Source organism: Melozone crissalis, unplaced genomic scaffold, assembly GCF_028551555.1.
Source record: "Melozone crissalis strain CALT ecotype California unplaced genomic scaffold, PUWL_Pcris_2 ptg000254l_1, whole genome shotgun sequence".
In the NCBI taxonomy this organism is placed as follows: domain Eukaryota; kingdom Metazoa; phylum Chordata; class Aves; order Passeriformes; family Passerellidae; genus Melozone; species Melozone crissalis.
In genome coordinates this window covers 627,605-643,979 of record NW_026536012.1, presented here as the reverse complement: position 1 = coordinate 643,979, position 16,375 = coordinate 627,605, and the positions used below count along the sequence as shown (strand labels likewise).

Here is a 16,375-nt window from a genome sequence, read left to right as displayed (position 1 = left end):
TGTGTTTCCATGAGCCCCGGAGGGATCCCGGGATCGCTCCAGGTCACACGCAGGGACAGGGTGGGACAGGCCCGGCTGTGTCCTGCTCCGTGCTGTGGCGGGTGATGCTCCTGGGGATGGAGGGCACCCAGGGCAGCCTCACCCCGGGCACGATGCCCCCGCCGGGTGTTCCCCGTGACTCCCGCGGTTGTAGCCCGTGGCCTGCGACACCGCAGCCCGCAGGGGACACCGAGCTGTCCCCAGCACTGCCCGCGCAGCGCCCGGGAGGCTGCGAGCCCCTTCCCGCACCTCGGCCCGGGCGCGGAAAGGCTCCTGCGGGGCAAAGGGGCCATGCGGCGGCCGGGGGCTGTCCGGGGCCGTGCCTGGGGCTGGGGGATGCCCCGGGGCCGTGCCTGGGGCTTGGGGATGCTCCTCTCGCGGGACGCCCCGTCGGGACGGGGACGGGCGGCACCGCCTGCGCGCACCGCACCGCACCGCACCGCTCCGCGCCGCACCTGCCCGCAGCGCATCCCCCGCGCATCCCACACGGCATCCCCCGCCCCGCATCCTCCGCGCCGCTCCGCACCGCCCCGGGGGGGGGCGCGGCCGCGTCCCGCCCCCCCGCACCGCCCCTGCGCCGCCGCGGAGCGCAGCGCGGGCGCGCAGCGGGACCGGACCCGCCCCGCCGCCGCCGCCACCGCCGCCGCCGCTTTGTGTCTGGGCGCCGCCCGCGGAGGCGGAGCGGGCCCGGCCCTGGGCTCCGCGGCGCGGCGGGGCGGGCGGCGGGACAGCCGCGGGCAGCCCCCGGCGGCGCCCGCGCAGCCCCCGCACCGCGGCTCGGCCGCGCATGGACGCGCGCTCCCGCCTGCACCGTGAGTACGCGGGAACGGGGCCGGGCGGGCGCGCAGCCCCGGGGATGCCCGGGCCGCCCCCGCCCCCGGGCGCGGGAGGGAGCGCGGGGCGGCTCCGCCGAGGACAAAGGAGCGCGGGGCGCGCTCGGTGCGCGCAGCCGGGCCCGCTCCGCGCCGCCGCCCCCGCGCAGCCCCCGCGGCGCCGTGACGGCCCGGGCTGTGCCAGCACCTGCCTGCGCGGGGGTCGGGCTCGGCGCGGCTCCTGGAAAATTCTGCGCCCTTCGCAGCGCCGGTGGAGGCGCGGGGAGGTGCGGAGGAGGCTCCTTCCCTCCCTCCTTCCCTCCCTCCCTCCTTCCCTCCCTGCGCGCAGGGACATCGCCGCCTCCCGCGGTCCCGCGTGGCGCTGCCGCTGCATCCCCGGCCGGCACCGGCCCCGCTTTGTGTCCGGCCCGGTTGGTGTCCAGCCCGTTTGCCCGGCCCGTTTGCCCTGCTGCACCAGCTGCGGGCCCGGGCTCTGAGGGCACCGGCTCACCCCGCGCTGGGGTCTGGGGAAGGCTGGGCAGGGGCAGGGCCCGTGGTGCCCCGAGCCCGCATCCCCCGTGCCCGTGCCCGTGTCGCTGCCGAGGGACAGCGAGTACCCAGGGCACCGAGCTGCCATTGCTCGCGTTCTCTGGGCCAGGGAGGGTCACGGACAGGAGAGCCCCGCTGGAAGTTCCTTGGGGTTTGGGAAATAGAAACGGTCCGATGGGTGTTTGTGCCGTGCCCCTCACTCCATCTACATCCCTTCCCTTCGCTCCTGTCCATCCGTGATTCCCGGCTAAAAACGCCGGCCACGTGCCGTAGGCCGGTGCCTCTAACCTCAGGTGCTCGAGCGGCAATAATCCTTAGGAACAGCCGAAATCCAGAGCGGTTCCCCCAGCGCTCCACGAGCAGAGCAGTGACTTAATCCGGTGGGTTCTGCTGTTCCGCATCTGCTCGCTCAGCTCCTGGCGGAGGAGGAGGAGGGAGGAAGGAGGGAAGGAGGGATGCTCGCCATGGCAACCTCGCGGCGCAGATCGCGGCCGCTCCGGGGAAGCAGCGGGACTCGGGGAAGGAGCGGGAGCAGCCGGGCTCGGAACCGGCGCTCCCGGGCCGAGCGGTGCCTCTCGGAAAGCCTGGGCTGTGTGTGGGAGCGCTGCCGGCGCCAAGGTGCGGGTGTGCAGGGGGAAGGGGCCCTCGGGGAGGTCACGGAGCATCCTCTGCTGCAGCCGCAGTGAGAGGAGGGCTCCTCATCCTCCCAACGCCGTTCATTGCTGTGGTTATCCCGAAATTCCGGGATTTTGTCATCCAGCGCCTTGCTGTGCCGCGCAACCTTGGTGTCCCTGTGAACTTTAACCTTGGCCTGTGCTCCACCTGTAAAACTTTTCCTTGGGTAAAGCAGCAGCAGTTTTTATTTTTTTAATTACCTCACGGAGGAGGAGCTTTGCTCCGTGCTTCTGTTACAGAGCTGATGTGAAATCCCTAAAAAGGGGGGGTTAGATTGCACTGATTTTAGCAGTTGCTGGAGTAACAAAACCATTCCTGGGTGCCTGGTGGATGTGAGGAGCTGCAGCTCGGGAGCCAACGCTGCAGAGAGCTGGGCTGGAATGCCTGGGAAGGTGCTGCCTGCCCAGCAGCAAATTCCCCTCTCCCTGCACCTGCAGGGATTCCTCAGTGCTTCCCACAATGCATTAAAAATGGTTAAAGTTTAAAATCCCACAAAAAGCATTTTAAAAGGAAGCTTGGCCGCTGTCCCTGGAATATTTCGAGGCGGCAGCAGCGCCACTAGAGCCCCCAAAATTCAGATGAATCACCTCTGAGGGGTTTGCGTCTGGACGAGGCTTTGCTGGGAGCGCTGATCCTAGAGCAGAGACTCCAGGGATCCCAAACGCAGCAGGACATGGCAATGCATGGCTGGGGCTGGGTGGTGGTGGCCTCAGAATCCCCCCAGAGCCCCGTGGCCACTGAGCCACCCCCAGCTCTGTGCTGTCCCCAGGGCCTGGGCAAACCTGGGAGAGGCCTGGCATCAGGGATGGGAGACTGAGGGGCAGCAGGGCTAAAAAATGGTGAATTTTATCCTCCTGGGCATTCAGGGAATGTTATCCTCCTGGAATCCAGCTGACACCCCTTCCCCTGCCCATGGTGGGGAACAGAGACTCCATCCCTGGGGCTGCTCCATCCCTGGGCTGCTCCATCCCCAGGGCTGCTCCATCCCTGGGGCTGCTCCATCCCCAGGGCTGCTCCATCCCCTGGGCTGCTCCATCCCTGGGAATGCTCCATCCCTGGGGCTGCTCCATCCCTGTGCTGCTCCATCCCCGGGGCTGCTCCATCCCTGGGAATGCTCCATCCCCGGGGCTGCTCCATCCCCTGGGCTGCTCCATCCCCAAGGCTGCTCCATCCATCCCCAGCCGTGCTCCAGGGCTGCCCATCCCGGCTGTCCCCGCCTGGGAAGGGGCTGGGGACGCTCTGTGAGCAGGTACAGCGGGAGCTGCTCCCCTGCAGGGTGTGAATCCACCGGGCTGATCACCAGCACGGGAAGACCCGCTGGGACACGGCTGGGTGCGGGAACGCAGCCCCGGCCCCCGAGAGGTGTCCCAGGAACATCCGGGGCCACTCGAGAATCCCACTTAGGGATTTCGGTGGATGCGAGCCCAGCGCAGCCCGAGCTCCTCGAGGTGGTACCAAGCCCTATTTAAAGATTTCCAAGAGCCACGATGTGTCCTTGGTTTTCATCTCAGCTCCCTCTAATTTTAGCGTGGTTTCCGTAGGCTCTCATTTGCAGATTGCATCAAATCCTAGGACGAGGCTTGCAGAACTCGGGGCTGGGTGGGTTTTTTTTGGTTGGGATTTTTTTTTTTTTTCCCTGGGAATGCAGCAATTTGTCGAGAGCAGAGAAATCCTCCGTGTTTGGCTGGGCAGAGCCGCCCCTCCTGGTGCGAGCTGCGGAGAAGTTGGGGAAGGGAGGAAGGTGGAGGGATGAGCAGGGATGGTGGAGGCAGCTGGGGATGAGCCTGGAGAGCCCCGGGGAGAGGCTGCTGCCGGCAGGGCTGGAGCCAAGCGCAAAATTAGGGGAGGAAAGGAGCCCTAAATCCCCGCGCTCTGCGAAGGGGGAGCGAATGCCGTGTTAATGGATCAGGTTCTGGTGAATAAAGAAGAAAAGAAGCTGTAAGCTCAGGAAGGCTCTTTTTCATCAGAAGGAGGAGAACATTGCTCATCCTTTAGTTCCCTTGGATCCGGAGTGAATGACTTTAGAGCCACAGGAGTTTAAGCTCATCGGAGGAAAACGGTGCTTCTTTTTCATTTTTTTTCTTTTTTTTTTTTTTTTTTTTTTCCTTCCCGAATATTTTTCTGGGAGAAAGATTTGGAAATGAGACTTGGAGCCAAGAGAACCTGCGGAGAGCGAATGTAGCCTTCTCTAGGCTAGGAAGCAGTCAGAAACAGCCCGAATTTGGCTGAGGCGGGCGAAGGGGAGCGCGGAGCGGATCCGGCCGGGATGTAGGGAGCGGCGGTGGGACTGGGAGTGCCGAGCACATTCCCATGGCCGGGAATCCAGCGCTGGGCTCCGCATCGCCAGGCATCGCATCGCATCACGCTCCCGCCGCGTGAAGACGTCCTTGGCGGATCTCGGATTGAAATAAAGCGCTCGGCCGAGGGACCCGCCGGCGGTCACACCCGGCACCGAGGAGCCCTCGGACAGCGGCGGCGGCTCGGGCATCGTGCGGCGGGGCGGCGAGAGCGTCCCTCGGTGCTGCCGGCGCCCGGAGCTGCCCCGGCGCTGGATCCGGCGGGACTCCGACCCCGGCTCCCCGCGACCGCCTCGGCCCTGGATTGTGGGGCAGCCCCGCTGCGGCAGGGCCCGGGCAGCGATGGCATGGCACGGGCACGGGCACGGGCACGGCGGCGTGCCCGAGTTCCCCCCGCGGGGAACGCGCCGGGGCAGCGGCTTCAGCCCCAACGCGAGCCACGGCCGGAGCCGCGAGCGGGGCCGGCGCCGGCGCTGGGCGTCCCTGCTGCAGAACCCAGCCCTGCTCTGCAGAGGTGCCGGGGCCGCGCGGGGGCACGGCGGGGGCACGGCTGGGGGTTCGGGGGGCACAGATGGGGGATTCGGGGGGCACAGATGGGGGATTCGAGGAGGAAAACCTGCGGGATTCGGGGGGACAGATCCTGGTGGCCTTATGGAGACAGACCCTGGTGGTTTTATGGGGACACACCTGGGGGGCTTTATGGGGACAGACCCTGGTGGCTTTACGGGGACAGACCTGGGGCGTTTTGGGGAGACAGACCCTGGTGGCTTTACGGGGACACATCCTGGTGGCTTTATGGGAACAGACCCTGCAGGGCTCGGAGCTGCTGTCATGAGGAGACACAGCTGGGGACACCTGGGGGGGCTTTATGGGGACGGATTCTGGTGGCTTTATGGGGACGGATTCTGGTGGCTTTGGGGGGACAGACCCTGCAGGACTCAGAGCTGCTGCCATGAGGGGACACGGCTCGGGGAGGGGGACAGACCTTGGTGGCTTTAGGGGGACAGACCCTGCGCTGCTGCCACGAGGGGACACGGCTCTGTGGGGACAGACCTTGGTGGCTTTAGGAGTGACAACAATGGCTTTGGTGAGGGACAAACCCCACTGGGGGTTGAGGAGATGCTGGCAGGAGGTGATACAGCTCTGTGGGGACACAGCTTGGTGGCTTTGGGAGGGACAAACCCCACTGGGGGTTGAGGAGATGGTGCCAGAAGGGGACAGAGCTCTGGGCAGAGGGACTTTGGTGGCATTGAGGGCCAAGGAGCTGAGCTGTGGCTGCCAGGAGCTCTGGCTCCAGCTCTTCCCAGGTCAAACCCCAGCAATCTCTGCTTCTCCTGCTTTTTTTCCAAATGTATAAAAAATCAGCTCTATCCAGACACCCCCACAAGTTCTGTTTCCAGCACCACCTTCCATCTTCCCTTCGCTGCTGCCCTTCCCCAGTGTCTTTGGGGCAGGGGTTCCTCAGCCCTGGGATGTGTTTGGGAGGTGGTTTTGGCCCTGCCAGAAGGGCACTTGGACAGAGGGACAGGTTGGGATGGTGCTGAAACCAGGCTGGGAATGGAGGGCTGAGCCTGGGAAGGGGGCACTCCCTTCATAACCAGCCCTGAAACCAGGAGCTGGGCTTTGATGGCCCTCCCAGCTGGGGAGATCCTGCTTCCCTCCCCTGGAATCTCGCTGCACTTTGATTTCTCCCCAGGTATTTGCTGTGTGTGCGGCGTGGAGGCAGCTCTGCCTGTTGTTCCAAGAAATATTCCTACATTTTCCAGCCTGAGCCCTAAATTGGTGGCTTTCAGCAGTTCCCTAATTATGTGAGACATTTTTTGTACTTAACAAATGGCTCTGATTCCTGCCAGCACTTCAGCCTGGTGTTCCAGGCCCGTGGGTGTCGGGGAACAGAACATATTTCTGTGTCTGTGAATATGATCCCACACGTTGTCTTAAGTGGGAAAATGTTCACAGCCCTTATATGGAGAGGGAATTTTTTCCCCCCCCCCTCTAAATCCATCAGTGCCTTCTCCTGCAGTACTAATGCAGTTTGATCTCGCTGGTGCTCTCCAGGCTGGATTGGGAAGCTGAAATGTGCAATGGGCTTTCTGCTTTTGCTGGCAGGAGCCTGGTGTGCCCTGCTCTGCCCTGAGAGTGTTCAGGAATTGGGGATGGAAGTGGGGGATGCTTTCCCCACCTGCAGAGCTGCCAGGTGAAGGTACCTGGGAGCAGCAGGGGCTGTTCCTGCTGGAACTGTGCCCCTGGCTGGGAGCTCCCTCCCTCAGCCCTGTCAATGGCATTGCTGCAGCCAGGAATGGTGGAAAAAGATGGGAATTGAGGAAAAATAAGCTGGGAATTGAGGAAAAAGAAGCTGGGAATTTTGGGAAAAGCTGGGAATTTTTGGAAAAGCTGGGAATTTTGGGAAAAGCTGGGATGTGTCCCAGCACAGTGACAGGGCCCTGCTCCCCACTGCTGTGCCAGGGGGATCGTGCCATGTCACTCAGGGAGCACTTGGTGCTGGCCTGAGGGAATGCTCAGGGTGCAGATTCATGGGACAGAGCCCTGGGAGCAGCTCCTTGGGCTGATGGAGGGGCGGAATTGCCTCCCAATGGATTTTGTACAGGAATATCCATGGCTGCAGGAGGTGTTCCTGCTCGGTGGCATCACTCCCAAATCCTCTGGGGGTTTGTGATGCCCATGGAGGAGCAGCACTGGGGTGAGGCCACCCTGTTCCTGGGAAGGCTGAGGGGAACAAGGGCAGCATGGCCAGGCTGGAGGGGCCAGGGTCACCCAGGGCATGGATGGGGCCGTGGTCACTCAGAGCTGAGCACAGGGGCAGGATCACCCTGATCTGCTGGGAATGCTCTTCCCAAAGCACCCCAGGATCCCACTGGGCTCTGCTGGCCAGGCACAGCTCAGTGTCCCCAGCTCCTTCTCCAGGGATCCTGCGGGATGTTCTGCATAAGGTTCTGCACGAGCCTCGAGCACCAGCTCAGGGAATGGGCCTGCATTTGTAGGAATTTTCCTTGGGATCACAGATCAGGGTTTTCTGTATTTGTTGAGCCATGGCTGCAGATGCTGCAGTGTTCTTCTCAGGATTTTTTTTTTTTTTTTTTCCCAGCAAAGCCACTTGTCAGGATTCCTGCAGAAATACCTGGGAAAGAGGCCACACTGGAAATTGGGAGCACCATCAGCTCTCCAGCCCGGGCACAGAAAACCCTGCAAACAAGGAATTCTGTGCATTTTCCAGGGCTGTCCTTGTCCCCCCTGCCAGGAAAAGGCACTCCTTTAACAGGATGTCATTCTCACTCTGCTGGATGAACATTTCCAGTTGTGATGACAGCCATGTGGGAACCTGGGCAAGTGGCAGAGGGAGCTCCAGGAGCTGCCAGGCACAGGCCTTCCTTCCATCAGAGCTGCTGTTTTGGGGGGACAGATCCAGCATCAGTAGGTGTGAGGCAAGGTGTCAGCCTGGATTTAATCCCTGCCCAAGACATCTTGGCTTTGCAGTGGTGACTTTGGATAAATCTCATCCCCAAGGTCACTCTGTACCCATGGGGAGGGCTGGGAAAATCCACCCACAGAGCAGCTGCCTGATTTGTTCCCTTCTTCAGTTTTCCTTTGATCCAGCTGGTTTTGGGGCAGGCACAAGCCAGGGTGAGCAAGGAGGCAGGAGAGTGGCATTGCAGGGAATTTTGGAGTCCCCTTCCCTGGAGGTGACACTCAGTGCTCTGGGCTGGGGACAGGGTGGGGATTGGGACTTGGTGACCTTGGAGGGCTTTTCCTCAGGAATTCTGGGATTCTGTTTCTCAGGATTTGCTGAAGCCTCATCCATAGGGCTGGTGAAGGCAGGAGAACCTCATTGGTGAGGCCTCAGATTAACCTGGGGTTGGGTAAATGTGAATTCCCTTGGATTTGATCCTGCCTGGCCACCTGAACTCACCATCCCAGAGAGGGGCCAACATCTGCTGGCTCCAGCCAGGCACAAAAAGTGCCTGAATTGTGGGGTGGGAAAAGCTCTTAGTGCTGGGGCACTTGTTTTCAGCTGTGAACTGTGATTTCCAGTGGTGATTTGCTTCCCAGGAAATCCTGGGCAGCTCGTCCCCCCCATCCAAACACATCTGCTTTTTACTCAGCCCAATTTAATTCCTCTCTGCCCAGGGTTTCTGAGCTGTCCCACAGCTTTCTCTTGCTCTCTGGAATACCCACAAGGTCAAATCCCATCCTCTGTGTCCTCATAATTTGACTGGAGCCAGGAGAGCTCCACAGAGGGCATTCCCTGAGTCCCAGGGCAGGGCAGGACCTGTGGGAGCTCCTGAGTGAATCAGCTCCTCTGTTGGGAGTCTCATCCATGTTTATCCTAAAAAAGCTTCCCAGATTTCCTCTGGAGCTGCCACAACCCAGCTAATTGCAGCAGGGATCAAAACGGGAGTTTGAAATGGAAGCGGAAATGAAATTAAAGAGAAAATAAAGCAAATAAATATTGAAATAGAAATAAACCACAGAGTGGAGGCTGCTGCCACCATTTAACTGCAGATACAACACGAACACTTCTTCTTAATTAAGGAGTGGAAAAAGCTAATTAGCAAACTGCATCATGGCATTGTTGTGGAGATGAGGGCTTTGTGATTAAAGTTGCTTTGAGGAAGCAGGCCAGGAAAGAAATCCAGGTTTCCTGGAAGATCTGTAATGATTTCGTAATTGATTTCCTGGAGCAGGATTCTTAATTTTATCGGATTTCAGCTGCTTGTGCGTTTGTGATTTATTTGTCAACAAGAGGAGCAAAAGCCAGGTTTGTCTGGAGCAGCTCTGAGAGCCCTGGGACAAGGTTTAGTGGGTGAAGGGCAGTGGATAGAAAGGAACTTGAGCTGTGGTTTATTCTGCAACTTGAGCTATGGTTTATTCTGCACAGGTGAATTGGGAATTTGGGGTGGAATTAGAGGAGCTTTGGGGGGTGAAATTAAATGTTCTTTCACAGAAACCCAGGACATGCTGGGACCCTCAGCATCATTGAGCCCAACTCCTGTTTCCCACAAAACCCAAGTGGGAACCCCAAAAAGGGGGAAAACACCCCAAAAATCTGTGGAACCACACCCAGACCATTCCACAATCCTGTGATTCAGAACAAACATCCTGCAACTCACATAGAAGTTTAAAAAACCTTAATTTTAAACAGGTTCAGGCAATTCCAGGGTACATAGAGAAGCTGAAAAGGGCAGTGGAAAGAAAGGAGCTTGAGCTGTGGTTTATTCTGCACAGGTGAATCGGGAATTCAGGATGGAATTAGAGGAGCTTTGGAGGTTGGCATTAAATGTTCTTTCACAGAATCCCAGAATATGCTGAGTTGGAAGGGACCCTCAGCATTATTGAGCCCATCTCATGTTTCCCACAAAACCCAAGTGGGAACCCCAAAAAGGGGGAAAACACCCCAAAAATCTCTGGAACCCAATCCAGACCATCCCACAGTCCTTTGATTCAGAACAAATAAGTCTTGCAACTTACGCAAAAGTTAAACAACCTTAATTTTAAACAGGTTCAGGCAATTCCAGGGCTTGTGGAGAAGCTGAAAAGGGCAGTGGATAGAAAGGAGCTTGAGCTGTGATTTATCCTGCACAGGTGAATTGGGAATTTGGGATGGAATTAGAGGAGCTTTGGGGGTTGGCGTTAAACGATCTTTCACAGAACCCCAGAATATGCTGAGTTGGGAGGGACCCTCAGCATTATTGAGCCCAACTCCTGTTTCCCACAATACCCAAGTGGGAACCCCAAATATCTCTGGAACCCAACCCAAACCACCCCACAGTCTGGTGACTCAGAACAAAAGTCCTGCAACTGATGGAAAAGTTTTAAAAACCTCAATTTTAAACAGGTTCAGGCAATTCCAGGGCGTGTGGAGAAGCTGAAAAGGAAAAGCATCCTTTCATCCTTTTCCACAGGAGCCCTTGGAGCAGGCAGGGTCCATAGGAACCAGGAGCGAGCTGGATCTGCCCTGGTTTGGAGCAGCCCCTGGCAGGAGCCCACCCCTCAGAGTGACCCTGCTGGTCCCTGGGGCGAGGTGGGCGATGCTTGGTGGCCTCGGGGCTGGCGTGTCCCTGTGCCCAGTGCCTGGCCAGCAGATTGTTCCCTGTGCCCCGAGCCAGGCTCCCGCTGCTCGCATTTGCAGCCTCATTTCACCTGGGACAGTGCCTGGAGCAGCCCCGTGGGATGCTGGAGCAGCAGAGCTTTATGGATGAGATAATCAGCAGCTCCTGAAAGTGATTAAATAAAGGTGGCATCTCCAGCCAGCGTCCTGGCGTGGTTTTGCCAGGTTTTGATGGATCGTTTGAGTGTTTTCAGAAGGCTTTCCATACTGGGAGCAGCAGGCAGAGCATTAAATCCAGGAATCCCAGGGCCTGCTGAAGGTCAGCATTCCCCGTGGCAGGTACAGGGCTGTGCATCCAGCATAAATGTTGCAGTTTTCACATCCAGGGGTGATTTTTGTGCCTTTTCCTCCTGTTTCCTCAGTTTGATTGATGCAGTGTTGTATGAAATAAATGGGGGAGAAGTTATGGGAGAGACAAATGTTGGGGTTTCTCTGCCTTGTGTTCCCTGAATCCTGTGGAGCCAAGGCCTCACAGGTGCATTGCTTCCTTTGGTAGAGCAGCTTTTCATGGAATCCCAGAGTGGTTTGGGTTGGAAGGGACCTTAAAGCCCATCCCATGCCATGGCAGGGACACCTCCCAAATCCCAGGGTGTCCCAGCCTGGCCTGGGATGTGCCAGTGGGACATCTTAAAATCCAGATTTTAGACTTAACATCATCAGCAAAGATATCCAAAGGCTCCTCTGAACATTTGCCCTCAGCTTGGTGGTTCCTGGGAGGACAAAAATTTGACATTCTTTAGAAACGCTGAGCTCTTAAAAATCCCATTCCTTTAGATGGTAATTAGGAGGGTTAATTAACCAGGGTTTCCTGGTGGGCTGGGGTAGCACAGGAAGGTGAACCAGGTCCCAGCCTGATCTGAGCTGCATGGAAGGACCCTCAGCAGAGCTGAGGCAGCGTCGCTGTCCCTGCCACGGGTGGGGTGGCCGGAGGTGACAGTGCCACCCTGCCCACGGTGACAGTGCAGCTCCTGTCCCCTCCCTGAGCTCCTCCTGCAGCACCAGCAGCCTGGCATCTGTGGAGTCCAAATCCTGGAGGGTCTGCCAGGGAGCGGTTCGGGGTTTAAAGGCTGTGGTGGAGCAGCAGCTCAGTAGCTCTGTAGGCTTGATCCAGCTCAGTTCCACACCAGCCTGGGCTGGAATTCCCACCCATCCCATCCCTGATCCAGCTCAATCCCACACCAGCCTGGGCTGGAATTCCTGCCCATCCCATCCCTGATCCAGCTCAATCCCACACCAGCCTGGACTGGAATTCCTGCCCATCCCATCCCTGATCCCAGCTCAGTTCCACACCAGCCTGGGCTGGAATTCCTGCCCATCCCATCCCTGATCCCAGCTCAGTTCCACACCAGCCTAGGCAGGAATTTCTGCCTTTCTCATCCTTGATCCCAGCTCAGTTCCACACCAGCCTGGGCTGGAATTCCCACCCATCCCATCCCTGATCCAGCTCAATCCCACACCAGCCTAGGCTGGAATTTTTGCCCATCCTATCCTTGATCCCAGCTCAGTTCCACACCAGCCTGGACTGCCATTCCTGCCCATCCCAGCCTTGATCCCAGCTCAGTTCCACACCAGCCTAGGCAGGAATTTCTGCCTTTCTCATCCTTGATCCCAGCTCAGTTCCACACCAGCCTAGGCAGGAATTTCTGCCTTTCTCATCCTTGATCCCAGCTCAGTTCCACACCAGCCTAAGCAGGAATTTCTGCCTTTCTCATCCTTGATCCCAGCTCAATCCCACACCAGCCTGGACTGCCATTCCTGCCCATCCCAGCCTTGATCCCAGCTCAATCCCACACCAGCCTGGACTGCCATTCCTGCCCATCCCAGCCTTGATCCCAGCTCAATCCCACACCAGCCTGGACTGCCATTCCTGCCCATCCCATCCCTGATCCCAGCTCAATCCCACACCAGCCTGGACTGCCATTCCTGCCCATCCCAGCCTTGATCCCAGCTCAATTCCACACCAGCCCGGGCTGCCATTCCTGCTGGCCCCAGGCTGTGTGGGGATAGAATGTAAGAAAATAAAGATAGTGCAGAAGGTAATCTCACCCCTGAAGGGTTTCAGCTGCACTAATTACCAAAGATCAGGAACAGGCCTGCCCTTAACAGGCCACAGCTGTGCCCTGTGAGGTTGAGTGCTATAAAAGAGTGGGTTAGCTGGGTGAGAGGGGAGTTGGAGTTTGTTGGCTGCGCTGTGAGGAGGAAGGAGACAGTGCTGTAAGGAGCTGCCTATGAGAAATCGCTGAGAAGGTACGGGAGCTTTGCAATAAGATAACAATAGCCTTGATCCCAGCTCAATTCCACACCAGCTTAAGTTGGCATTCCTGCCAGCCCAGCCTCAGCAGCAGCACTCACCACCATTCCAAGGCTCATCTGAAGCCCTCCTGTAAATCAGAGCTTATTTCAAATCTGGGAGTGCCAGCACGGAATATTTTAGATGTTTTAGGAATTGGTGGCTGTGTGCTTTGGCAGCTTGGGTTTGGGTTTGGAGTTTGGTGGGGATTGGTTTGGGGATTTTTTATTTTTTTGGCATGTCCATTAGCATGGCCAGGTGCTTTCTTTTCAGTTTTTTGGGGTTTTTTGCGTTTTCAGTTTGGTCAGAATGACCTTTGTTTGTTGGGAGCTGAACAAGTGTCTGTTCAGCTCGATGGTTGGGTGAGGGTTTTGTTACCCTGTGAAGGGGATGATGCTGCAGGGGGAGGATTAAGTCTAAGCCTTATTTTACATATTTTAATATTTTACATATTTTAATGTACCAAGGTTTAATTTACGTATTATATGAGCGTTATTTTACGTTTCCTGAGACTTTTCACCCTAAAATGGAGGTTGTACTTCCCACTTTTAGCCTGGAGAAAAGGAGGAATTTCTCCATGGAAAAGGTGGTCAGGCCTTGGGGAAGTGGTGGAGTCCCCATTGCTGGGGGGATTTCACAGCACCAATGGAATAAATGCCCCTGTCCATTCTCCACGCTGGATTTGGGGCGCACTCCAACATTCGGTGATGTAAGAATGCCAACAATTGCAGAAGGAGCTCTCAGGCACTCTGACTGTCCCTGAAAGGCTTTGTTCCTTGTGATGGTTTCCAGCACTGCTTCCAGTTTCACAGGTTTTAAAAATATCCCTCCCGGTTTTGGTAGGAGGAAGTTTTCCCGCAGGAAAAGCGAAATCGCCATAAAAGGCTTGTTATTAAATCTTACGAGCTCAGTGTTTTTAATTTAACTTGTTACATCACAGGAGTGTGAATTCATTAAACTTCCTATTCTTATATGTGGGATCTATTTTAGCTGATGAATCTCTAAGAAAAAGGTTGGAGATGCGTCAGCAGCTCCTGTGGCTCTCTGGGAGGAAAATGTATGGAATTAAAAAGGGATGGATGGAAGGCAAGGGAGCAGAGCCTGTGCCCTTCTTCCTGCCTGAGGAAGAGGAGGGACAGACCCTGATCATAGCCTGGGGGACAGCTTGGAGTGTTCTCATTCCCTTTTTCCACTCTCTGTCCCCGATTTTAAATCACTTTTCAGTCACTTTGGGGAGGAGCTGGAGTGCCCAAAGGCTCGGAGCCGATCCCACTCTGGCTGTGGAGATTCCCTCTCACAATTTGGCTTCTCCCCTGACCCTTTCCCGTGTGAATGCCAGGCTCTCCTGGGCAGCTGGAAATGCATTTCTGGGGTCCCTGCTGCCCCTATCCCAGCAGCAGGGACGCTCTGAGGCTGCCCTGGCGCTGCAGGGTGAGAGGCACACGTGGACTGGCATTAATTTCATTAAGCTGCTGTAATTCTCCCTAAATAATGCTGTGTGCTGCTGATTCCATTGCTCTGTGCAGGATCAGTGTCAGGCTGCCAGGCCTGTGACTATTCCCCTTATCCCATTTTCTCCAGTAATTCCGTGCAGCAGCTGCCTGCTCCCTCCTAATTCCCTTTGCCAAGGAAGTGCAGTTTGTCACAAAAAAAGGTGTTATTTTAGTTATAGCTTAGTCCTTGTCTCAGGACACAAAGGCTCCAGAGAGTTACAGACACAATCCCAAAGATTTTCGGAAAAGAAGCACCATGAAAAGCAGGGTTCTGCAGGGAACATTGGCCTGGACTAATTGTTGCTGAAAAAATCCCCGGAAATTCCTATAAATTCTCATTAATTCTGTGTTAGAGCCATCACAGAGGCATCAATATATTCGCTGCTCCAATAAGCAATCAGTGAATTTTATTTGTAGATTTTCTTCCCAAAATCCTGGCAGTGATCAACTTTGGCCTGAGCTCTCCCAGATCCTGTTTGGGAAGCAGGGAAATTCCTGCAAAACGTGGAAACTGCTCTGACCTGCTGTGTAATCCCAGCCAGAGTGGCTTTTGTGGGCTGGAAACCACACCAAGCCCTCCCACCCTGCTTTTCCAGGGATGATTTAACACCCCATAAATCAGGGCACACACCTGAGCAGTGAAAAGGGACAATATCTCAAGGAACCACAGAGAAAAGTGACATTAGTTACAAATTTAGGCAGTCAGTGTCACCCTGTTTGCTTATTTACAAGGGCAATAATTCACCCAAACTCAGCAGTGAGGGGAAGGGAGCTGCCACCTGAGGCTGGGGAATTTTGGCAATTTAGTTGTCAGGAAAACACTGCTGGGAAATACAATTTTCCTGGCTCCCAATAAGTGTGGAATAAAGTGATTTTGGGGGCTGGTGGTGCACCTTGCTCTGGGGGAGCTCGCACTTGTGCCTCTTCCTCATCTCCCCAGCCAGATCTGCAGAATAAGGAAATTTAAGAGAGGCAGAGGAATCCCCAGCGCTGCTCAGGGACTCTGGAAGAGTCTCCCTGTGGACGTGGACTGTGCTGAGGTGCCCCTGAGACACCAGGGCAGGATTTGCTGCCTTTCCTCAGATGCCTGGAGGAAACCTGAAGGAAAGCAATGTAAAGCTGCTGCTCTAGGTTAATTTAATTTAATTTGATTTCTCTCTCACCCCTAGGCAGGAAAGCTCTCGAGCAGTTGGAGGGACAGGGCAGAAAGCCCTGGGAATTCCAGGTTGTGCTTTCCTCGTCCTTTGGAGGAGCAGGGCTTAGGAGTTTGTTGAACTCCATGGCCAGGGGTGGTTCTGGGGGCATTTTGGTGCCTTGAGAGCCTCGTGGTGCTGAGGGCAGCAGGTCATGGCTCAAAGCACAGAACAATTTGCTAATTAAGGGCTGTGCTCGGAGTGGAAGCTCCAGGGAAAGGGGAAATGTGTTCATTTTACCTCTGCATTTGTAACTGCACAGCTGAGAGCAAGGGAGGGAGGAGAGGCTGCAGCTCAGCTGCACAGGAGAGCAGCGAGCCCCTTCCACTGAAATCAGGCTGATTGCTGGGGTTTCTTGGGTAAAGGACAGGGGAGATTCCTCCAGGAGGCAAAGCAAGACAGAAAATGAAGGATTATTCATTTATTCCTTTGCCCAAAGAGGAGCCAATCTGGAATAAGCACTGGACCCCTTATTTCCAAATCCTCAGCGGAGATAATTGGATAACTAAAGATAAATATTGTGGTCAAATTCAATGCAAATTTCTCTGGTTTATTTTAGTCCTTTTAGGCTTGGGTTCAAGCTTTGCTGTTCAGCTGTGCTTTAACAAGCATCATTCCAGCTGACCGTGCAACCTGAGCTTGGGGTGGGATCCTGAGGGATCAGCCTGGCCTGGGATCCTCAGGTGCTGCATTTGTGCTGGGCACTGAGCTGTGACGGGAGCTGAGAGCTGGGAAATCCCTCCTGGATGGCCTCTGGCACGAGGCCCAGCTGGGCAGGGCTGCAAAAGGCAAACCTGTGGACGTCTCTGTTTTTAACCATCAAACTCCAGGCTTCCCAGGGCTTCTGAACCTCACCTTTATTTGCTGTCATTTCTGCTGTGGTGTTACCAATTTTGAAAT

General features: G+C 56.3%; 1 protein-coding gene across 8 annotated transcripts in view; it reads left to right on the top strand.

Moving 5' to 3' along the window:
- The first annotated feature begins 796 nt into the window (after positions 1-796).
- The window catches only part of LRRC7 (leucine rich repeat containing 7), a 98,742-nt gene continuing 83,163 nt past the window's right edge, over positions 797-16,375 (top strand). For 7 of the 8 annotated variants that reach the window (XR_008484224.1, XM_054294519.1, XM_054294518.1 and 4 more), the window contains exon 1: positions 797-851. Coding sequence is in view for 6 of the 8 variants with exons in the window: in XM_054294519.1 (XP_054150494.1) it covers positions 827-851 (25 nt within the window). In the remaining 2 variants the exon portion in view is untranslated. Of the gene's footprint in view, positions 852-4,784; positions 4,887-16,375 lie in introns of those variants that run through there. The other variant, XM_054294521.1, reaches the window with a different exon arrangement.